This window comes from Amblyraja radiata, chromosome 13, assembly GCF_010909765.2.
Source record: "Amblyraja radiata isolate CabotCenter1 chromosome 13, sAmbRad1.1.pri, whole genome shotgun sequence".
NCBI lineage: Eukaryota > Metazoa > Chordata > Chondrichthyes > Rajiformes > Rajidae > Amblyraja > Amblyraja radiata.
The window spans coordinates 34,466,823-34,491,665 of record NC_045968.1 but is presented as its reverse complement, the minus strand read 5'-3'; the positions used below and the strand labels follow the sequence as shown (position 1 = coordinate 34,491,665).

General features: G+C 45.3%; 1 protein-coding gene across 4 annotated transcripts in view; it reads left to right on the top strand.

The window, feature by feature from the left end:
• The first annotated feature begins 741 nt into the window (after positions 1-741).
• The window catches only part of slc7a14 (solute carrier family 7 member 14), a 60,098-nt gene continuing 35,996 nt past the window's right edge, over positions 742-24,843 (top strand). The window contains exons 1-4 of one of the 4 annotated variants that reach the window (XM_033031725.1): positions 742-1,053; positions 5,589-5,625; positions 19,463-19,556; positions 22,172-22,660. In XM_033031725.1, coding sequence (XP_032887616.1) covers positions 22,357-22,660 — 304 coding nt within the window. In that variant the 5' untranslated portion in view covers positions 742-1,053; positions 5,589-5,625; positions 19,463-19,556; positions 22,172-22,356. The remainder of the gene's footprint in view (positions 1,054-5,588; positions 5,626-19,462; positions 19,557-22,171; positions 22,661-24,843) is intronic. The other 3 variants (XM_033031726.1, XM_033031724.1, XM_033031727.1) reach the window with 3 other exon arrangements.

Sequence of the window (24,843 nt, the reverse complement as noted above, 5' to 3'; positions counted from 1 at the left end):
CCAACCTCATGTTAATTTTGTGGCTGTAACTTGGTGGAGGATTGGCAGTTTCAGAAATCTTGAGTTTATAGAAAGCATTCAGTAATGTTACAGAGTTAGGTAATCAGACAGAATTTGTGCTGTGCAGCACAGTGCTGCAGCTGCTGTGACTCTATATGTCATTTACCTGCCTGTCCCTGCTTTGCATTCTGACTCCAGCAGTCCATACCTGGCCTCCACTCCCTGCCTCATCGCCAGCACTGATTCCAGGCCGCCCAGCTAATCTGACATCTGGGCAGGAGGACCATGATAGCGTGTCAGCCATTTTATAAGAACAGTAAAAAAGAAGGAATGGGCCATTCAGCCCATCGTGTCTGCTATCCCAGATTGGAAAAAAGAAATAAAAGACAAGGAAACGGAGAGAGATGAACACATACACGCACGCGCGCGCGCACACACACACACACACGCGTAATTATAGATACACACACACATAAATACACACACACATATATACATACATATATACACGCACATAAATATATGCACACACACACATGTACACATACATGCACACAAATACACACAGGTGCCCTTATTCTGACAGAAACACACGGATAGACTCAGACTGGCACAGACTGACAGACAGACTGACAGACAGACGCAGTGGGTCGGCCCATATTTCTCCACAGCCACATCCAGCATGTAGGAGGATTGCTGCAGCGTCTCAGGGACTCTGTCTGTGGGGCCGGTTGACACCTGGAGGCTGGGCGTTGAGCGTGTGCAGGGAGCCCCAGGTTGGAGCGCAGACGGCTCCGCCTGTCAGCGTGGGGAGGGCGGCGTTAGTTAGTTAGTTACTGCCCTCGATGTGCCGGCTGCCCTTTGACGCAGGACTGCTGCTGGAACCTGAAATTAAATAATGAATTGGCGAGATCACGTGAAGCGTCGCTCTGAAAATCCAATGTGCTGGCGAGACTAGATCGCCTCTCAAACTCCCCAGCCCAGCGGCCCCCGAGATCGCTCTCAGAGAGGGAGACCGTTGCTGAAACAAGCCCCGTGGTGAACGATTCGGGGGTGAGTGTGCCTGAATTTTTGCAAATAATTCCCCTCGTGTCTGTTGCATCTGCGGGTCGTTTGTACGAAGCTCCGTCTGCCTGTTTAGAAAACCATCTAGTGCTGCGGTTGTGTAGAGATAGGTGGGATTGATGTGCGAGACACGGGGCATGGGGGGTTTGGAAAGACTCCGCCGTTTGCAGCCAGCCACGTCCCGGACAGCGAACGCGCAGGGTTTCTCTGCAGGAAATGAACGAGTCTGCATCAAGAAGGTGTCGTCATGGTCCGCCTGGCCATATTGCAGCTTTCTCTGCAAAAGTCTTCCAACACGGGGAGAAATGGAGCGATAATTTAGTTGGAGCCCGGCTCAGACAACGGCGAGATTCGCTGCGGGGAACGCCGCAGTATCACAGGACAAGAAATATTATGGTTCACGAGATGTGATGCACTCACCTTTCTCTGGTTCCTGCCTGTAATTCGAGGATAAAACATAATGCAGATGCTGGAGACCAAACAAATAAAAACAAAGGCACACGCAACTGCAGGTGTTGGGAGTCTTGAGCAAAACGCAAAGTGCTGGAGGAACTCAGCGGGTCGGGCAGAGTCTTTGGAGGGAAACGGGCTTCTGAAGAAGGGTCCCGACCCGAAACGTCTCCGCAGATGCCGCCGGACCCGCTGAGTAGTCCAAGCACGGTGTTTTGTAATTAAAAACGAAAGAGGTTGGAAATGCTCAGCGGGTCAAGCAGCATCCGTGGGGAGGCATAGACCCAGCGTGTTGGGTTAATTTTCTCGCGATCCTTGCACTATTCCGAGGTTGCTTAATGAAAGTTATTGAATGAACCGAGTGTGAGGGAGCTGAGCATATAATAAATGATCAGCGCGCCCCGACCTGTTACTGAGCGACTCGCCCTCCTCTCCCAGTCTCCGCGGCCCGGGCGCTATCCGTGGTGCTGAAAGAACAGAAGGTAAATCTAAGGTAGACCCAAATGCTGGAGAAACTCAGCGGGTAAGGCAGCATCTATGGAGCGAAGGAAATAGGCAACGTTTCGGGTCGACCCGAAACGTTGCCTATTTCCTTCGCTCCATAGATGCTGCCTCACCCGCTGAGTTTCTCCAGCATTTGTGTCTACCTTCGATTTTCCAGCGTCTGCAGTTCCTTCTCAAACAGAAGGTAAAATCTACATTGCTCAGATATTGTTGGTGACAGGCAGCGCCGGCTCTGGTCGCAATACCGGGCGCACTTTGCCATTGTAATGTAAACGCTGAACAATAGTCAGATTCGGGTAAGGGCAGGATATGCAAAGGGACCGGTGTTCGTGCGTCGAGTGCCCCCCAATATACAATTCAGCGACTTACTCCAGACTCTCATTGCAATCAGCGCCATTCTATGTTTGTGTATCACCGCACGGAGCCTGTTCGCTGCAAGTGTCAAATGTTTGAAAACCGATTCTATCCAATTCCCTATAGGATAAACGATAATCACTGTGCTCGGCTCTGTACTAATTAGCATACTCACGTTTTTCCCAATTCTAAACATATACACGATTTTTACACGGAAATATGTGCACGCATATACATGATTGTTCTTTAATATGTCACATCATATGTATTGTGTGTCCACATGCAGAGCAGCTGCAAATACAGCCAATGCTTATGTAATTCAGTTTCAGGGCTCAGAGAAAGTCCACTCTTAACATTTCAAACTTCCCTTTGCTGCCCAGTCTTAATCTGTGAACTGAGCTGACTATTTACTGGGAGAAGGATCAAGGGGAAATAGGAGGATGACGCTGATGTTTCCCCTGCCCACTGACCATGGTGTTCTTGAGTATAGAACATGTAGAGGTTGCCCACACACTGCCAAGAGATCTTTGGTTCACTCACTTTTAAAAGACATTTGGACAGATACACAGATAGGAAAGGTTTAGAGGCATATGGGCCAAAGGCGGGCAGGTGGGACTAGTGTAGACGGGTGCATCTTGATTGGCGTGGGCAAGTTGGCTTTTTCTGTACTGTGTGGCTGTGTGACTACAACTCGATGATATCCTGCCAATATCACAAACGCCACTCTTGAATTGGTAAGGCTTGCTGAACAAATTTCATCACGGAGCTGCCTTTTTCAGATCCATTCTGATTTATCTTCAGAAATCCTCCCCCTTATATCTGTGAGAATGGCTGCTAACTACTGCGTATACACCCCGAAGCTCAGCGCTGGTGACAGGGTTTTTCTCTCCCTCTTGAATCATTATAGTTCCAGCTCTCGTTGAAATATTAGTGCCCTCCTGCATAGTGTCGTTTCATTATTACAGTGCAGTCATCCTGAATCTCAGCCCCCTTCGAAAGGCGATTACTTTACACTGCTCAGGGGCTGAGAGAGAAAATTGACCCATAAATCTCCAGTAACCACTTCAAGTTAACCCCCATCTTCATTGGTCAATGTATTTGGACATTTGTGGTCAACACAGTAGATTTATGGTTAGAAATACACATTCTAATTGCAAATTTCTTCTCTTTGTAAATAGAGCACTGTGCAGGCTTTATGTATTGATGGGCAAGAGCTACTTTCATTCCATTTCCTTTGCTTTATCAGGGGTGCGTCAATCTAACAAGGGCAGGTATAAGTGGGAGTAGTGTTGCATTGGGTTGGGGAGGCGAGATGGCACAAAGGGATCTTCATGATCTTTAGACTTTGTGACATTTGGGCAGGTTCGATGAAAGAGTCCATCTTCTCCTTCTGTCTGAAATCTGAAGAAGGATCCCATCCCAAAATGTTGTCTGTCCATTCCCGCCACAGATGCCGCCTGACCCATTGAGTTCCTCCAGCACTTCGAATTTTGCTCAAGATTCCAGCATCTGAAGTCCCTTGTGTCTCCAGTTTTCTCCATCTTATCAATTATATGTTTGAACATTTATCTTTCAACAGTTAAATGGTTAAAACTGCATGGGGTGCAGCCTATCCCTTCAACAGCATGAAGATTGTTGCAACTGGAATGTCATTTAAAATAAATAGCAGGCTTCGAAACTAACTTTACCTTGTTCCTGATTTATTTCCTTCATTTCTTAATGATTTAATGTTATTCTGGTCTCTATGGATTTCAGGATGTTGGTCATAATGTTGGATACTGTTGATAAAGATTGTCGCTATTGGTGAAAGTGGGAGGTAGTACATACATCTACCTAAATCTAGATAGAGACGTAGAACTGTACAGCATGGGAGCAGACCCTTCAGCCCATCTTGTCCATACCAAACAAGTTGGGATGGTCCCATTTGTCTGCATTTGGCCCGTATCCCTCTAAACCATCCCTATCCATATATCTATTCAAATGTCATCAATATCACAATTGCACCAATTCTATAGCTTCCTGTGGCTGTTCATTCAAGATATATTCCACCTTAAAATCTCTCTCCACTAGCCTGTGCCCTTTAGTTTTTAGAATTAACTGTGGCCACGGTGGCTCAGCGGTAGAGTTGTTACCTTACAGCGCTTGCAGCACCGAAGACCAGGGTTCGATCCTGACTATGGGTGCTGTCTGTACAGAGTTTGTCCATTCTCCCCGTGATCTGTGTGGGTTTTCTCCGAGATCTTTGGTTTCCTCTCACAGTCCAAAGACGTACTGGTTTGTGGCTTGGTGTATAAGTGTAAGTTATCCCTAGTGTGTGTAGGGTGGTGTTAATGTGCGGGGATCACTGGTCAGCGCGGACTCGGTGGACTAAACTAAACTAAATCCTCTACACCGGGAAAAATATATGTTATACTGTTGCGTACGCTGATATGAGGCAATGGAGACATTGTAAATGGGACAAGTTCTTGACATACTGAGGGGAAAGTCTTTGATGAAACTGGTAATCATGGTTGGTGTCCTGTAATAGTTTCCCATGACTGTGAAGAGCAATCTCCAATGGCTACACTCAGCTTCCTTGGTGGGAGCCAGGACTCTCTTCTTTGGAAGATCTGTGCATTTGCTCCTTTTGCCACGTGTTTTGCAGCAGACTATTGATAGCATTGTGGCCTGGTTCGACAACTTGAACGTCCAGGAGCGAAAAAGACGACAAAAAGTTGTGACCACTGTCCAGTCCATCACCGGCTTTGACCTCCCCACCAGCGAAGGGATCTATCGTAGTCGCTGCCACAAAAAGGCAGCCAAAATCATCAAGGACCAACACCATCCTGGCCACACACTTATCTCACCACTGCCATCAGGAAGTAGGTACAGGAGCCTGAACATCCAGGTTCAGGAACAGTTTCTTCCCCACATCCATCAGGCTGTTAAACACAACAAATAAGCTATGAGCTCTGAACTGCAAAAGACTATATTATTATTTGTTATTTGCACTATATTTGTTATTTATTGAACTTTTTCTTTTTCCCCCCCCGTTATATACAATGTTTACATATGCACATATTCTGTTGTGCTGCACCAAGTAAGAATTTCATTGTCCCGTCCGGGACATATGACAATAAAACACTCTTGACTCTTGACTCTTAATGTTGTGATGTTAATCCCCACCTTTGCTCTGGCATTCATCCCTTGCATTCATGTCTGGATCAAAATTGCAGAGAGGTTTTGGTGGATTCCATACCAAGCAGGCATTTGGTGAGTGGATGTCTCTTCTCTGCACCAATTGATTATTATTTCTGTCACTTCATTAATGGCTGTGCTGCAGCAGAGAGGGTGTTTGAATTTACAGGCATGAAAACATAAAGACAGGCTCACCATTGTGAATTAGTGTCAGAGAAGCTGTGGAGAGGATTGTCAACTGAAATGGCTACCTCTGGCACACAGATACTTAACCTTGAAGCTTGAATGTTGCCAGTTAACGATAATTATAGCCCTACCCCCTCACTCATCCATTGGCAGAACTCCTTAGAAGTGACATTAAGGGTAATGGAACAAAGTTAGGTGATGGAATTAAAGTAAGTTGAGCTTGAATCAGGTGGACGAGAGATGTGCTGAATGGTGAATGGTTATTCTTTCTTTTCTTACTCTGTCAGCCGCTCTGCCAACGTTTGAGAATTGTAACATTCCTTCATCTGGCAAATGATAATATAATATTGCTTTTCATATTAAGAGGCTGTTTGGCCCATTGTGCTTATGCCAACTGTTCCTGGTATTGGTATTTGGTTTATTTATGTCCCGTGTACTGAGATACAGTGACAAATGTTGTCTTGCGTACTATCCAGGCAGATTGTGCCATATACGAGTACAATACGTAGTGTAAAAGTAAAAATAAAAACAAAAAAACGTAAGCAAACAGAAAATAAAGTGCAACAAATATTTCCTTTACAAGTGTAGGCACAATTCCCCTTTTCACAAGTAATTGCAGCCTTGAACTGCTGCCATGTTAAGTCTAAACTCTTTATCTGGCCCTGCTTTTTATCCTTCTCATTAGCCTCTGTCTCAGATTGTTATAATCTATGTGGTGTGTTTCAGAGCTGAGCTTTTCACCTGGTGATTTCTCCATCACAGAGAGAGTGCCAATTTTCATCTCAGTTTCACTGCCATTCAGCAGACCCGACAGGATCAATGGAGAGAGAGGAATCAAAGTTTCAGATCAATGATCTTGATTCTATTTCCTTCCCCATTGATGTAGCCTGATCTACCAAGAGTTTATGGTATTTGTTTTGTTGCTAACATCTATCTCTACTGTTTGCAAATGCTTGGAGTGAGGATATTATTCACAGTTTTCAATTATATCATGGACAATGCTCAGGTGAGAGGCAAATATCATTTGAGCAGCTCCTAGCTTTCATTTTCAAAATCTTTGGGCGCACCATTGACCAGAAATGCACGTGGACCCACCATGTGAATACAATGGTTACAAGAGCAGACCAAAGGCTGTGTGTCAGGTGGTGAGTGACTCAACTCGTGATTACCCAAGACTTTTCCACCATCTACAAGTCAGATACATCCTGCATACACTCACCACTTGCTCGGAGGAGTGTATGGTTAGGAAAGATTTAGAGGGATATGCAACAAACATACGTAAGTGGGAGAAACAAGGAATTGCAGATGCTGGTTAATACCAAAAAGATGCAAATTGCTAGAGTAACTCAGTGGATCAGCAGACACCTTTGGAGAACATTGTAGGTGACATTTTGGGTCAAGCCTGAAGAAGGGTCCTGACTCAAAACATCACCTATCCATGTTCAGCAGAGATGTTGCCTGACCTGCTGAGTTACTCCAGTACTTTGTGTCTTTTTTTGTGGGTAAATGGGACTAGTTTAGATGAGTCGGCATGGAAGAGTTGGACAGAAGGGACTGTTTCCGTGCTACATAATTCTATGAGTACAGCTTCAACAACAACCAAGTCCATCCAATGCAAACCATGCAAAAACATCCTTCCCTCCACCAGTAGCACTGCATTGGCAATCTGCATTAGTTGCCATCTACCTTCATATATTCACCTCGTCTTCCCTGATAGCCTCTTCACAATAACTGTAACCAATGAGGAGAAGGAGAGCACCTCAACCTGCATCTTCCCCTCTAAGTTGCACACTATCCTGACATTCAAACTGTATATTGCCAGTTCTTTATTGTCTTTGGGTCTAAATCTTGGAACACCCCGCCCAACCACATTGCAGGAGGACCTTCACCAGAAAGTCTACAGCAATTCAGTGGATAGTTCATCACCACCTTCTCAACGGTGATTGGAATTGGGAAATAAACATTGGCCTTGTCGGTGACATCCTCAAAATAAATTTTTTAAATACTTTAATTGCTTTATTGGCAGGAAATGTCACAGCATGACTTAAGGTTACGAAGAACCATAAAGGAATTAAAAGTAACATTAGCAAATTTGCAGATGACACAAAGCTGGGTGGCAGTGTGAACTGTGAAAATGATGCTACGAGGATGCAGGGTGGCTTGGACAAGTTGGGTTAGTGGTCAGATGCATGCCAGGTGCAGTATAATGTGAATAAATGTGAGGTTATCCACTTTGGTGGCAAGAACAGGAAGGCAGATTATTATCTGAATGGTGTCAGGTTAGGAAAAGGGGAAGTACAACGAGACCTGGGTGTCCTTGTACATAAGTCACTGAAAGTAAGCATGCAGGTACAGCAGCTAGAAAGCTAATGGCATGTTGGCCTTCATAACGAGAGGAGTTGAGTACAGGAGCAAAGAGGTTCTTCTGCAGTTGTACAGGAACCTGGTGAGACCACACCTGGAGTATTGTGTGCAGTTTTGGTCTCCTAATTTGAGGAAGGACATTCTTGCTATTGAGGGAGTGCAGCGTAGGTTCACAAGGTTAATTCCCGGATGGCGGAACTGTCATATGATGAAAGAATGGAGCCACTGGGCTTATATACACTGAAATTTAGACGGATGAGAGGGGATCTTATCGATAAACATCTAAAATTATTAAGGGATTGGACACGCTAGATGCAGGAAACATGTTCCCGATGTTGGGGGAGTCCAAAACCAGGGGCCACAGTTTAAGAATAAGGGGTAGACCATTTAGAACTAAGATGAGGAAAAACTTTTTCACACAGGGAGTTGTGAATTTGTGGAATTCTCTGCCTTAGAAGACAGTGGACGCCGATTCACTGGATGCATAGGGCTAGCGAAATCAAGGGATATTGGGAGAAGGCAGGAACCGGGTACTGATTGTGGATGATCAGCCATGATCACATTGAAAGGCGGTGTTGTCTCGATGGGCCAAATGGCCTACTCCTGCACCTATTGTCTATGTATCTATGGATGAAGAGTTCCATATCATACAATTTCTTTCTTTTCTCAAGTATAACAGGAACACCATGAAATTAGTAGTGGTAATTTCGTTTTGCATATAATCCAGTAAAATCGTTCTCAACACAAGCATAATCAGACATTTGTACAGGAGTGAAAGAATGGAGTCGATTTCTTCTGCGGCAGTACACAAATAGTCGCTACATTTCTGTAGCTTTCCAGTATCTTACAGATATCGAGTCTTATCTTGGCCTTTGTAGGTACATCTGAGGCAATGCCTCGTCCTTACTTTGCAAAACAAACTGGAATGTGAGCAGATTGTGAGAATGGTTAATGCATCAACAAGTTCTAGCACAGTGCACGGAGCTTTCCCATGTGCCAGGGGACTGTCTGGTACAAGACACAAGCCATCTGGATTATGTATTGGATGACTGTTGCTCACTGTAAACCATCATATCCAAGCTTGACCTCACCTTACAACCTATAAATATTTATTTTCAGCAGCTACTGAGCAGCTTTAGAGACGGAGGTGAAGGAACCCTGGGTTGCCGCTCAATGTAACTCAAAAGCACAGACATTACAACTGGATCCCAGCTTTATTCAGCTGGCGCATCACTAGCCAGACAAAATGTTACAAGGTCATTGGACTGGAGTTTGAGGGAGCACAGCATCCAATGATGTACAATGCCTGTGCAAGTTGGAGCACCTCTTTTAGGTATCACAATGCATTGCTTACAAAATAGTTGGAAGTGTTGCTAATTATACAGCAAGGATCTGAGCGTCAGGAGAGACAGTGTTTCTGGTCAACCAGTGTGATTTAGCTGCTCGGGAATGAAGAACAGAATGAGCTGAGTTTGAGTTTAGTTCATTGTCATGTGCACCAAGGTACAATGAAGACCTTTCGTTGCATGCTAATCAGTCAGTGGAAAGACAATGCATGGTTACAATCGACCCATCCACAGTGTACAGATGCATGATAAAGAGAATTATGTGAATAACATTTAGTGCAGCATGTCCAGAATGAGGGTGAATCACAGTGAATTAACTCAAAGGCAGCTTGATCAAGAGCCAGGTATGCAGGAAGTCTAAAGATATTACCAATATGGACATTTTTCCTGTAGATCTCTTGTAACAATACACAACCAAAGAGAATGAATCTCCAACAAAACAAAGTGCTGGAGGAGCTCAGCGGGTCAGGCTGCATCTGTGGAAGGAACGGACAGATGCCAAGATCAGGGCCCTTCTTCAGACTGGACCAAGTTCTTCAAACTTGAGTCTGAAGGGGCCTGAAGTGTCGTCTGACCATTTCCCTCCACAGATGCTGCCTGATCTGCCGAGTTTTAGCTTAGTTTAGACATACAGTGCAGAAACAGGCCCTTCGGCCCACCGGGTCCCCGCCGACCAGCGATCCCTACACACACTAGGGACAATTTTTACATTTACCAAGCCAATTAACCTACAAACTTTGGAGTGTGGGAGGAAACCAAAGATCTCAGAGAAAACCCACGCAGGTCATGGGGAGAACGTACAAACTCCCTACAGACAGCACCCGTAGTCTGGATCGAACCCGGGTCTCTGGCGCTGCATTCGCTGTAAGGCAGCAACTCTACCGCTGCGCCACTGTGACCGCCTACTAAGTCTTCCAACTCTTAGTGTTTTGTTCAAGATTCCACAATCTGCAATTCTTTGTGTCTCCTGAATAATTCCCACACTTGTGGTAATTACCTGCAGATACAGGTTTATACCAAAGATAAACACCGAGGTGCTGGAGCAGCATCTCTGGAGAAAAAGGATGGGTGATATTCTGGGTATGTTTCCTACTTCCTACTGAAAGTAGAGGATGGAGGGGGGGTGAAGAGCTGGGGAATTACAGACCAGTTAGTCTAACATCGGTAGTGGGGAAACTGCTAGAGTCAGTTATAAAAGATGGGATAGCAGCACATTTGGAAAGTGGTGAAATCATTGGACAAAGTCAGCATGGATTTACGAAAGGTAAATCATGTCTGACGAATCTTATAGAATTTTTCGAGGATGTAACTAGTAGAGTGGATAGGGGAGAACCAGTGGATGTGTTGTATCTGGACTTTCAAAAGGCTTTCGACAAGGTCCCACATAAGAGATTAGTATACAAACTTAAAGCACACGGTATTGGGGGTTCAGTATTGATGTGGATAGAGAACTGGCTGGCAAACAGGAAGCAAAGAGTAGGAGTAAACGGGTCCTTTTCACAATGGCAGGCAGTGACTAGTGGGGTACCGCAAGGCTCAGTGCTGGGACCCCAGCTATTTACAATTTATATTAATGATCTGGATGAGGGAATTGAAGGCAACATCTCCAAGTTTGCGGATGACACAAAGCTGGGGGGCAGTGTTAGCTGTGAGGAGGATGCTAGGAGACTGCAAGGTGACTTGGATAGGCTGGGTGAGTGGGCAAATGTTTGGCAGATGCAGTATAATGTGGATAAATGTGAGGTTATCCACTTTGGTGGCAAAAACAGGAAAGCAGACTATTATCTAAATGGTGGCCGATTTGGAAAAGGGGAGATGCAGCGAGACCTGGGTGTCATGGTACACCAGTCATTGAAAGTAGGCATGCAGGTGCAGCAGGCAGTGAAGAAAGCGAATGGTATGTTAGCTTTCATAGCAAAAGGATTTGAGTATAGGAGCAGGGAGATTCTACTGCAGTTGTACAGGGTCTTGGTGAGACCAGACCTGGAGTATTGCGTACAGTTTTGGTCTCCAAATCTGAGGAAGGACATTATAGCCATAGAGGGAGTGCAGAGAAGGTTCACCAGACTGATTCCTGGGATGTCAGGACTTTCATATGAAGAAAGACTGGATAGACTTGGCTTATACTCGCTAGAATTTAGGAGATTGAGAGGGGATCTTATAGAAACGTACAAAATTCTTATGGGGTTGGACAGGCTAGATGCAGGAAGATTGTTCCCGATGTTGGGGAAGTCCAGGACAAGGGGTCACAGCTTAAGGATAAGGGGAAATCCTTTAGGACCGAGATGAGAAGAAACTTTTTCACACAGAGAGTGGTGAATCTCTGGAACTCTCTGCCACAGAGGGTAGTTGAGGCCAGTTCATTGGCTATATTTAAGAGGGAGTTAGATGTGGCCCTTGTGGCTAAAGGGATCAGGGGGTATGGAGAGAAGGCAGGTACGGGATACTGAGTTGGATGATCAGCCATGATCATATTGAATGGCGGTGCAGGCTCGAAGGGCCAAATGGCCTACTCCTGCACCTAATTTCTATGTATCTATGTATCTCAGACAGGCTGGTGCCCTGGTGGGCCCATTGATGGCTAGGGAAGGTGATAAGAGGGAAACAATGTGTAGTACTGTGGAATTGGTAAAATGGCTAGGTGGAGGAACGGAGCAAGAGGGGAGGAGAGAAGGGAGGGGAGGGAAGTGTAAGTAGAATTTACTTAAAATTAGAGATTTAATGTTCATACCGTCGACAGACACAAAATGCTGGAGTCATTCAGCGGGTGCTCCGGATTCCTCCCGCATCTTAAAGATGTGCAGGTTTGTAGGTTAATTGGCCTCTGTAAATTGTCTCTTGTGAGTAGAGAGTGGATGAGAAAGTGGGATAACATAGAACTAGTGTGAATGGGTGATCAATGGGCGGCGTGGACTCGGTGGGCTGAAGGGCCTGTTTCCATGCTGTATCTCCAAACTAAACAACTAAGTCTTCCCAAAGTTAGTGCTTTGAAACACATCTACGTCGATGGTCAGCATGAACACAATGCCCATTCACTCCACAGAAACTGCCTGACCCGCTGAGATCCTCCAGCACTTTGTGTTTTGCTCAATGTTCCATGCAGTATCTTTTGATCAATCAATCAGCTCTCTGGTGTGAATTGAAGAATGGTTGGTGTACAACTGCATGAGCATCACAAAGCAGAGGTTGAGTTACATTGTCATCTTTGCAAAGCTAACGACGGAACATCATTTATCATCCAAGCACCAGCAACAATTTTTCATTCACCATGAATCTCTGATCCGAGCTGGAAAACTGACACATAATCTAAGGCGAGGTTTCAGACACTGTTATTTTCATCAATACATTGCCCCTATTATGTTTAACCATGTAAACAATTCCAAAGTGTATCTGGTGCCTCATTCCAGTCACAATGCTGCTTAAAGGCCAATAATTGCAGCAGAAATGGGTCCTGAATTAATCATAAGTGTTTAAATGGCTGTGTCTTCAGTGAGATTGAAGCAAGCACAGTTGGAAATGGTAATTTCAACATTATATCCTGGTAGTTGTATTTTCATTTGGACCAAATAGAAACACCCTTATTAAACAGCCTTACTTCGATCACTTTTCCCCTTTGGTTTCCAGAAAAGCTGAGTTTAGTTACATTTTGTTTAGAGATACTGGATGGAAACAGACCGTTCGGCCTACTGGGTTTGCGCCAACCAGTGATTACCCCGTACATGAACACTGTCTTACACACTAGGGAGAATTTACTATTTTTACTGAAGCCAATTAACCTACAAACCGGCATGTCTTCCAGAACGTGGAAGAAAACACACAAGGTCAGGGAGAACATGCAAACTCCACAGACAGGACCCGTAGTCAAGATAGAACCCGGGTCTCCGGCGCTGTAAGGCAGCAACTCTACTGCTGCGCTAATGTGCCGTACTGAAGCACTGAGAGTGAACAACACCTACAGGGATAGCAAAGGTTTAGAAGGATATGAGAAAAACACGGGGAAATCAAACTGGCTTAGATGGTGCATCTTTGTGAGCATGAATGTGTTGGGCTGAAGGGTCTGTTTCCATGCTGTATGAATATGATATTTTAGGTTTAGGTTTATTCTTGTCATATTTATAAACCTGCATCAGCAATTCCTTGTTTCTTTAAAAATAACTCTTGGTTTATTATTGCCATGTATACTGAGATACTGTAAAAATCTTTGTATGCGTGCTATTCAGTCAAATCACACCATACATGAGTGCAACAGGTAGTGCCGAAGAGAAAGGAAACAGAGAGGAGAATATACAGCTTGTGAGAAAGCGCAGATTTTAAAAAGTGCAATGTTCACAATGTGGTAGATTGGCAGATCAGGAATTCATCCAATTAATCTAATTTATCAATTAGAGTCAGGGGAAATTTAAAGGATGCAGACTAAAATGTTGAGTGATCTTGACAGAATTGAAGGAAGCTGTTTCCAATGGCAGAGAAACTGATAGTAATTGCCAGAAAACTGATGGGGAAGTGAGGAAATAAAATTCCCCAGTACCACAAAGTCTCCGGTAATGTGCTGCAGGACAATCGAAGGATATTTAGTGGCAAAGATTCTCAGTAATGTATAGAGTGGTGGGAAATAAAGAGGCGGGCCTGCGTCTAATGGAGAGCTCTTGTTGAAGAACCAGGGCAGACATGGTGAATGTATATTCACCTTCGATCCTTATCATCCTATGATTCTGATTAGACAATGGAAACCAAGAAAGGTTATTAATGACAGGAGTTTTCATTTCCTTTGGCGAGGCCACTTGGAGTTTAGACTTGAGAGATACAGCATGAGAACAAGCTCTTTGGCCCACCAAGTTCACACCAACCAGCAATCGCCCATACACTAGCAGTATCCTACCCTCTAGGGCCAATTTATAATTTTACTGAAGCCAATTAACCTATAAACCTGTAATACCTTGGAATGTGAGAGGAAACCAGAGCACCCGGAGAAAACCCACGCGGTCACAGAGAGAATGTACAGACAGGACCCATTGTCAGGATCAAACTCAGGCCTTGGCGCTGTCAGGCAGCAGCTCTACCCGCTGTGCCACCTGGCCGCCCTATTGAAAACACCTCTTTTCCATAAGGCTAATGTTTACTCCGATGAGAAGCCCCAGATTCTCAAACCCACTTACCTGTTACCAGTTTCAAGAAGGGTCCTGACCTAAAAAAGGTCATCTGTCTATTCCCTCCACAGATTCTGCCTGATCCACTTGAGTTCCTCCAGCACTTTGTGTTTTGCTGTAGATTCCAGCATCTGCAGTTCCTTGTGTCTCCATTCCCTGAAGATTTCTGATTGGTGGTTGAATAATCACCACTTGATGGTCATCTAGTCTATGAAACGTCATTAAATGCTGCCATTGGTAATAAACTCACTCATTCAGATTAAAGAACTCTCCACAATTGTTGGTATTAATTGCCAGGGAGCAGTTTCGTCAGCCAACGTTTGTAGAAGTGGTTTCTCGGATAATTAGTGCCACTTAGCAACTGTCTGTCCTTAGTCTCCATCCTGGTTACAATTCTCTGCTGTTGCTGTCTTAAACTTCTCTTTGCCTTCACATTTCCGTGCATCTTAAGTAACAGGTTTAAGGTGGGAGGAGGCAGGTTTAATAGGAAAGTGAGGGACAACTCTTTCATGCAGAGAATGATGTATATATGGAAAGAACTGTCCAGAGGAGGTACTTGAGGCAGGTACTATAGCATTTAAAAGACACTTGAAAAGATACATGGATCAGAAAGGTGAAGAGAGATATGGGCCAAATGTGGGAAAATGGATAGGAAAGGTTTAGAGGCATATGGGGGCAAACGCAGGCTAGCTTAATGGGAATGGAATAAAGGGCACTGTTTCTGTGTTGTGTGACTCTGACTCTATAACAACCTGAGACAGTAGATACTGGAATCTGGAACAAAAAAAAGCATAATATATTCTTAACTTAGATGGCGAAGTGTGCACTATTTCTTCAAGTTTGCTGACAGGTGTGTCGTTAAAATTAGAACGATGCTATTAGGAAGCAGTGATTCTGTGCGACCTATTTTTGTTTCTCTCGTCCACGTGCGTAGATTGTCCATGGGATTGAGTGGATGTGTGCACAGGCACTCATCACGTGTGGACAGCACCTTGTCCACGACTGGCCCTGTCCACGATGCCTCGCTCCCTGATTGATCGTTCTGCTCTGTTGTGAGATGCAGGTGCGACTCAAAAGTCAGACACACAGAGAGAACGTTGACAGCAACCCAGAGACTTTGCCCTGGGAGAAGGCACCTCTGACTATACGACCAGGCAAATCTCAGCAACCGAGTTGAGTGAGTGATGTCTTCTCCCCTCTCCCATCAGGCAAAAGGTATAGAAGTGTGAAAATGCACACCACCAGATTTGGGGACAGTTTCTTCCCAGCTGTTATCAGGCAACTGAATCATCCAACCACAACCTGAGAGCAATGCTGAACTACTATCTACCTCTTTGATGACCCTCGCACTATCCCTGATCAGACTTTGCTGCCTTTACCTTGCACTAATAGTTATTCCTTTATCATGTATCTTTACACTGTAAATAGATCGATTGTAATCATGTATTGTGTTTCTGCTAACTGGTTAGCACGCAACAACAGCTTTTCACTGTACCTCGGTACACGTGACAATAAACTACATAAACTGTAACTCTAAACTGAAATCACTAAACTGACATCAGGCATGCCAACTATTAATAGAAGAATCCTCAATTGCCTGCTGTTTATTCTGGTGATTCTACCCAATTAATTAATTCAACTAGTCCCTCTATACCTATCGATTTATGCTGCGCTGAATCAGCCTGACTGAAAACTGAGCTGTCCTTTTCCAGTAAAGGAATTGTTTTTTAATAAACGCAGATGCCGGAAATCTGAAACAAAAATAGGATATGCAGGGAAAACTCAGCAAGTCAGGCAGCATCTGCAGATAGAGGAGAGTGAGCATTTCAGATGTCAATAAATCATCTTTGACTTGAAACATTTGGCATTGGCATTTTTAAAGTGGGTTACAGTGGATAAATCCCCAGGGCTTGACAAAATACATCCTTGGACCACGTGGGAAGCTAGGGAGGCCTGTGCACTGATATTTATATCATCATTAGCCACAGGTGAGAAATTGATAGGAAGGGTTTTGGAATGGATAGTAATGGGCCACATACAGGCAAATACAGTCTCACAGCATGGAAGCAAACCCTTCAGCCCAACATGCTCATGCCAAACAAGTTGTCCAATCTACACTGGTCCCACCTTCCCACATTTGGCCCATATCCCTCTAAACCTTTCCTATCCATGTACCTGTTAAAATGTATTTAAATGTTGTTCTTACACCTGCCTCTACTCCCTCCTCTGGCAGCTCCATCCTTATACCCATCACCAACTGTGTGAAAAAGTTGACCCTCAGTTTCCTGTTATATCTTACCCCTCACACCTTGAAATGGGACTAGTCCGCTATGCCAACCTGGTCAGCAAGGACAAGGTGGGCCGAAGGGCTGGTTCCCATGCTGCATGACTCTATAATGATGACTTTAATTGGTTTCTTCAAGTTGGGACAGACACTGATAGAGTAATCTAGGTTCCTTTGCTCATCAATTCTGATGCAACACCATATCTCTCTCCCCAACTCACCATAATAGGGAGAGGTGGGCACAAGGGCTGTGCTCTAAATCACTCCTGAAATTGGAGTACTAGTGTGGAGGTTGGGGGGGAGTGGAGGTTGGGGGGGAGTGGAGGTTGGGGGGGAGTGGAGGTTGGGGGGGAGTGGAGGTTGGGGGGAGTGGAGGTTGGGGGGAGTGGAGGTTGGGGGGTTGGGGGGTTGGGGGGTTGGAGGGGGAGAGGGGGAGAGGGGGAGAGGGGGAGAGGGGGAGGAGGAGGAGGAGGAGTGCGGCCCTGTATGGAATGGGAGGTGTGTCTTAAAGGAAAGAAAGAGAAGAGAGGGTGAACATTGGGCCAAGGAGGAGAGGGAAATTGAGTTAGAAATTGGAGAGAAATGGAAGGAGAAAAAAAGGAATAGGAGGAAGGATGATTAGGACATGATAGGAAAAGGAAGTTCAGGTGGAGGAAAATATGTGGTTTAAGGTGGGAAAGAGGAGAGCAGGTTGGGAAGAGAGCACAGAAAGTGAGGATTAAAGTGGAGAGGAGAGAGGCAATGAGAGTCCTGTGAGGGAGAAATCAATGCTTCCTTATATTTCATAGAACATAGGACAGTCCATCAGAAGAAAAGGCCCTTTCGGCCCCCAATGTCCGTGCCAATCTACTCCCTCCTGACTATGCGATGCATATTCTCCAATCCTCCAATCCCTGCATATCCATGTACCTATCTAAAATGCCATTATTGTCTCCATCACCACCTCTGGCTGGTTCCAGGCACTTTTGTGTAAAATAATTAGCCCTGCACATTTCCTTTAATCTTTTTGCTTCTCATCTTAAAGCTATGCCCCCCCTGAAATGTCCACCCTGGGGAAAAAAGGTCTGTCTTTCTACCCTATCCATTATAATTTTATATACTTCTATCAAGTCTCCCCTCTGCCTCTGACATCCAGAGCAAACACTCCAGGCTTGTCCTTATAGATAAAACCCTCCAATCCAGGCACCATTCTGGTAAACCTCCTCTGCGCTTTCTCCAAAGCCTGTACATACTTCCTGTGATGGGGCAAAAAGAACTGCACACTATACTCCAAATGCAGCCTGACCAAAGTCCTTTAAAGCTGCATCATGGCTTCCTGTCAAACACCTTCCTGTCCTATTTCCCCTCTTAACGTCTCATTAGCTTATCTAGAAGGCCTGTGTCCTGACTCATGCCGTTCCCCTATCACCCGTCACCTCTCCTTATCGATAATACTCTCCAATCCAGGCAACATTCTGCAGCCTCTCCACATTCTTCCTGTAATGGTGCAACCAGAACTTGTTCTCCCCTCCATTCCATGCAGGTACATGATGTTCCCCAGAGAATGAAACTTTTGTGTTGGTCTCAGGGCCCCGTTCTGACCCTCTTTGCCATAGGGCAGTCTAATGTTGCCCACGCAGTTACAGGGAGAATGTACAATCTTGTACAGACAGCACCTGTAGTCAGGATTGAACCCAGGTCTCTGGCGCTGTGAGGCAGCAACTCTACCGCAGTGCTACTGCGCCATCCCTTATTTATTATTACAGCATTTCAAAGTCGGGTGTAAAAGACTTTGGAGGGTTTCTGAGTTCTGCAAGGCTCTATATACTTCAAAAGACTTTGCTTTGATTCTGCTGTTCATTTGATCCTTTTGTTCATTTCCAATGATGGCTGTGAACACAATGGGACCTCCCACTCCCCGCAATACCTGACTCAGTGCACAGCCCATGATCAACATGCAGTCACTCACATAAGGAGCCTGAATTACTCAGAGCACAACAGGATCCTGAGCCACAATGAGCTGACTCAAGGGCAGTGAGCCTCGTTGATTCTTCAAACACTTGCACACACATAAGAGATGCATGTGTGTGTGCACATATGAAGGCACGCAAAATGCAACAAACTCGCATACAATTTAAACACACACACTAACACACAGACAGATACAAATATCCACACGGTCACACAGAACCATTTACAAATACTCTCAAGGCACATCACACGCAATAGACACAAATACTCAAGCAAACACGCATACGAGAACGCATGTATTCACAAATAGACACCCTCATATTGGCATATGCGAAAATCTTGCAAAATCTTAAAAGATATTTGGACAGGATGGATAGGAAAGGTTTAGAGGAATATGGGTCAAACATGGGCCCGTAGGACTAGAGTAGATGGGGCATCTTGGTCGCATGAGCAAGTTGGGCTGAAGGGCCTGTTTCCGTGCTGAATGACACTGAGACTCTATGTGTGTATATAACATGTACATCTACTCAACCTGCTGGGATACAAACAGTGTGTAATAGCTGGAGTGCAGTCCATGAAAGTTACAGCTTAGCTTGAAACCTAGACTACATCTTCTAATGCTTATTTTCCTGCAGGTTCTCTGAAGAAGTTGCAGTGCGGAGAAACAGGCAGGAGACCAAGGTATTGAAACGCCCCAAACTGCAGAGATTGTGGAGAACACAGTCACAGGTATTCCACCCGCTTAGGCAGAGTCTGACCTCACTGGATGAAAAGCAATCTTTGCATAGTGACGTAGCCAGTAGAGCTGCTGCCTCACAGTGCTAGAGACACTGGTTCGATCCTCACCTTGGGTGCTGTCTGTCTGTGTGGTGTTTGCATGTTATCCCTGTTACCGTGTGGGTTTCCTCTGGGTGCTCCAGTTTCCTCCAAGTCCCAAAGACGTGCGGGTTTGTAGGTTAATTGGCCCTCTGTAAATTGTCCCAGTGTGTAGGGAGTGGATGAGACATTGGGATAACATAGAATGTGTGTGAATGGATGATCGATGGTCAACGTGGACTTGGCGGGCTGAAGGGCCTGTTTCCATGATGTATCACTAAACTAAGCTTAACTAAACAGCACTGAGATATTTAGACTTCAGACTTTTGAGATACAGCCCAGAAAAACAGGACCTTTGGCCCATCAAGTCCACGCTGACCAATTATCACCCTGTACACTAACCTACACATACAAGGGACAATTTTACAACTCAACAAAGCCAAATAACCTATAAACCTCTACATCTTTGTAGTGTAGGAGGAAACCAGTGCACCCGGAGTATACGCGGACACATGGAGAATGTACAAACTCCATACTGACAGCACCCATAGTCAGGATCAAACCCGGGTTTCTGGCGCAGTAAGGCAGCAACTCTACCGCTGCGCCACTGTGCCCCCCTAGTTGGCCTGTTAGTGTTCTCGACTGGGATGTTGGTTGAGCGGTAAAGGTTGGGAAGACCAGGAGAAGCAACTTGGCTCCGTTGCCATGGGCTAGTTTACATCCACCAGGATAGCCACTCTGTCCTAGAACATTAAATCAGACATCCACTTCACACAGGAGAAGTCCTTTCTGCCCATCATGCCTGTGTTGGTGCTTTGAATATCAAATTAGCCCTATTCTCTTGCACTTCCCCCGTAGTTCTGTAGATCCTTCTGACCCGCTGATTTTTTTCCAGCACTGTTGTTTGCTCCAGATTCCAGCATCTGTAGTTCCTTGTGTCTCAGTGTTATTATCTGAACCTGTCTCTTGTGCCTCTGTTTATGCTGAATGGGCAATGGCTACATATCAAGCGACCTGTGCAGATCTGACCCTGTTGTTCCTCTCCTGGTTCCAAATGTTCTATTACTTAGGCTTCATCTTACCAGCGATGATATCCACTTTGATTCTCTTTCAGTGCCTTCTCCTCTCAGCCGTGGAGGGTTATTGCAATATTGATGAAGTATTTTTTTTTAATCATTATCCAACTCGGGGCATTATATGCAATCAGAGACCGAAGTTTGCTGTGACTCGATAACTGTGTGTGTCATGTTATACACTCTCTGGATCAGACAATCATCGCCAGCCAAGCTGGGTGCTGACATAACTGTTTCCATGTTAGCTTTCCATTATGTAGGTCAGAGTCAGAGTAAAATTGTCTTGAATGCCACTAGATGTCATAGTCATATTGCATGGAAACAGGCCCTTTGTCCCGACAATGGACATGCTGACCAAGATGCCCCATCTACCCTAGTCCAACCTGCCAGCGTTTAGCCCATATTTTCTAAACCTATCCTCTCCAAGTACCTGTCCAAATATCTTTAAAACATTGTGATGATATCTGCCTCAATTACCTCCTCAGATGATGAAGGGTTTTGACCAGGTTAAATGCAGAGAAGCCGTTTCAAGTGGCAAGATGGGTGATTGCCAGAGGAATGCAAGTTTGATGGAGGGAGATTGAGGAGAATGTTTTTACTCAGAGAGCTGCTGTGACCAAAAGGAGCAGATTCAACAGGAGGGTTCGAATGGGATCAGGACAAGTGCTGGGATTCTGCAGAGCTATGGTGATAAAACAGGACAGTGGAACAAATTAGAAAGCTAACAAATACATGGTGGGGTGAACATACTTGGCTTTGCAGAGTCGTTTTATGGTCCAATGGACCAGCTTGACCATTTATGGAGAGGATACCTTGAGTTATGTATTGTCGTAAAGAAAACTTTCCCTTTTTACCCAGGTAGGGCCTATATGTCACTCTAGATTCACACCAATATTATATAGCACATACTCCAGAAGATACGGAATCTTGATAGGTTGCACCAACAGAGGGAAATTATTCCCCTCTTGTTATCAGGCTTCTGAACAGTCCTTCCACAAGATAGGTATTGTCCGATTCACCTCTACCCCATTTTGGATGCTTGACTTTGTCTCTGGAACTGATGCGCTACAATGCTGAGAATTAGATTGTGCACTCTGTATCTTCCCCTTTACCTAATGTACTTGAGTTTGGCTTAATTGTATTTATATATGATATTATCTCATCTGTTTGGATAGCATGCAAAACAAAGCTTTTCACTGTACCTTGGTACACGTGATAATGATAAACCTGAACCTAAACCCAACATATGTAAATTTGGAGATATACACAAGGTGCTGGAGTAACTCAGCGGGCCAGGCAGCATCAGTGGAGTAAAGGAATAGCTGATCTTTTGGGTCGGAACTCTTCAGGGTTGGAGTGTTGGATAAGAAAACTGCCTTTAATATTTCTGGTCCTTCTGTGGATGTTATTGTTGAACACTTTTTAAGGAATTCTCTCTTCTGTTTGTTCTGACAGATTCGAGGAGTTTCTGTCGGCCGTCATTCACGGACCCAGCACTATGTTCCGCGTGTCCTGGCCCACCACCCTGTGAGCGGCTGGATGGTCTCTCCTTAACACTCTATTCTCCACAAGACCCCTCCGTCCCACTGTGACCTATAAGTAGCGGCTGCAGCCTCCCCCCCCCCTCCCCTCTTGTTGCGATGAGTGGCTTCCTCTCGTACCTGGACCCCCGGCGGGTGCACTGGGGCGCCACATGGGTGGCGTTGCATTCCCGCATCCTCCGCACCAAGCCGGTGGAATCCATGCTGGAAGACTCCACCCAGCACGGAGCGGGCCACTCCAGGCTGGCCCAGGTGCTCACCACCGTGGACCTGGTTTCTCTGGGCGTGGGCAGCTGTGTGGGCACTGGCATGTACGTCGTCTCGGGCCTGGTGGCCAAGGAGATGGCAGGACCTGGAGTCATTGTCTCCTTTATCATCGCGGCAGTGGCCTCCATCTTATCAGGTGAGTGGCTGCAGGAAGGAACACTCAGTACTTTTCCGAAACTCAGGCTGTGGGCAGCCTAGTGCTGAGTCCCACTGACTTGGGCTTGGACCTAGGATGTCCTGAAGTTGTTGGTCTCACCAAGGAGCAGGGGAAGGTCATTCATGTTCATATCCATGGAGTCAAATTAAGCCATTTGGCCCATCAAATCTGCCATTCAATCATGACTGAGCTCTCTTTCCCTCTCATCCCCATTCTCCTGCCTTCTCCCCATAACATCTGATAACCTTACTAATCAAGAATTTGTCAGTCTCCACTTTAAAATATCCAATACCTGCCTCCACTGTTGTCTGTGGAAATGATTTCCACAGATTCACCACTCTCTGGCTAAAGAAATTCCCTCTCATTTCTGTTCAAAAGGTACATCCTTTTATTCTGAGGTTGTTCCCTCTGGTCCTAGACTCTCCCACTAGTCGAAACATCCTCTCCACATCCACTCTATCCAGGAATATCACCATTTGGTATGTTTCAATGAGGTATCCCCCTCATCCTTCTAAACTCAGACCTCAAGCCCGTTGATTAGATCTTCCTTGAACTGTGCCCGATCCTCATTTCCTCCGAAGATAGAGTCAAAAAGCTGGAGTAATTCAGCGGGACAGGCAGTATCTCTGGATACTTCAGTCTGGTTAGGGATAAGGGAAACGAGAGATATAGACAGTGATGTGGAGAGATACAGAACAATGAATGAAAGAAATGCAAAAAAGTAACTATGATAAAGGAAACAGGCCACTGTAAGCTGTTTGTGAGGCGAAAGTGAGAAGCTAGTGCAACTTGGATGGGGGAGGGATAGAGAGAGAGGGAATGCCGGGGCTACCTGAAGTGAGAGAAATCAATATTCATAGCACTGGGCTGTAAGCTGCCCAAGCAAAATATGAGATGTTGTTCCTCCAATTTGCGTTTAGCCTCACTCTAACAATGGAGGAGACTGAGGACAGAAAGGTCTGTGTAGGAATGGGAAGCAGAATTAAAGTGTCCAGCAACCGGGAGATCAGGTTGGTTCACGTGGGCTGAGCGAAGGTGTTCCGTGAAACGATCGCCCAGTCTGCGTTTGGTCTCACCGATGTATAAGAGTCCACATCTTGAACAACAGATACAGTAGATGAGGTTGGAGGAGGTGCAAGTGAACCTCTGCCTAACCTGAAAGGACTGTTGGGGTCCCTGGACAGAGTCGAGGGAAGAGGTATAGTGACAGGTATTGCATCTTCCGCGGTTGCAGGAGAAGGGTGTGGTTTGGGTGGGGAGGGATGAGTTTTAACCAGGGAGTTGGGGAGGGAACGGTCTCTGGGGCAGATGGAAAAGGGTGGAGATGGGAAAATGTGGCTAGTGGTGGGATCCCACTGGAGGTGGCAGAAATTATGGAGGATTATGTGTTCTATGCGAAGGTAAGGACTCGGGGTACTCTGTCTCTGTTGCGACTAGGGGGAGCAAGGGCGGAGCTGCGGGGTACCGAGGAGACACGAGTGAGCGCCTCATCTATGATGGGAGAGGGGAACCACCGTTCCCTAAAAAATGAGAACATCTTGGATGTTCTGGTATGGAACACCTCATCTTGGATCCTCCTTATCTGTTGATTTACTTATCCAAAAATAGTTTGTTGACCTTGTTTTAAATCTTTCCTTTGGACCTTGATCTCAATAGCAATTTGGAATCCTTGACCCGAGCAAGATGTGGCTGTTTATTCACTGGCTATATTCAAGGCCAAAATAGATCATTGGAGATTTAAATTCTTTAGGGAATGGGCAGGAAGGTGAAGCTGTCAAGATTCAATTAGTAATGATCTTATTGAATAGTGGAGAGGGCATGAGAAGTCATGTGGCCTTTTCCTGCTCCTGTTTTTGTGTTCTTATTAATATTAAAGACATCCCCCGCAAACTTCCGCTATCCCTTGTTTGAACTCGCACAGAGGTGCACCCATATCTGTAGTTTAGGCCAGCAGTGGGTCTAATGATTTTATCATTCTCAGCCTCAATTACAACCCCCTATCTTTTAATCAAGATCTAAATGCCACACGCAAGCATGGGATTGATCCACATTCCCTAATTATTCACAGTAAGATAACCCGCCTCCTTGAACTACTGCACACATTTTAGTTAAAGTCGTGTGGTCAAATTGCTTTCACAGTGCTGTTGGAGAGGGAATTCCAG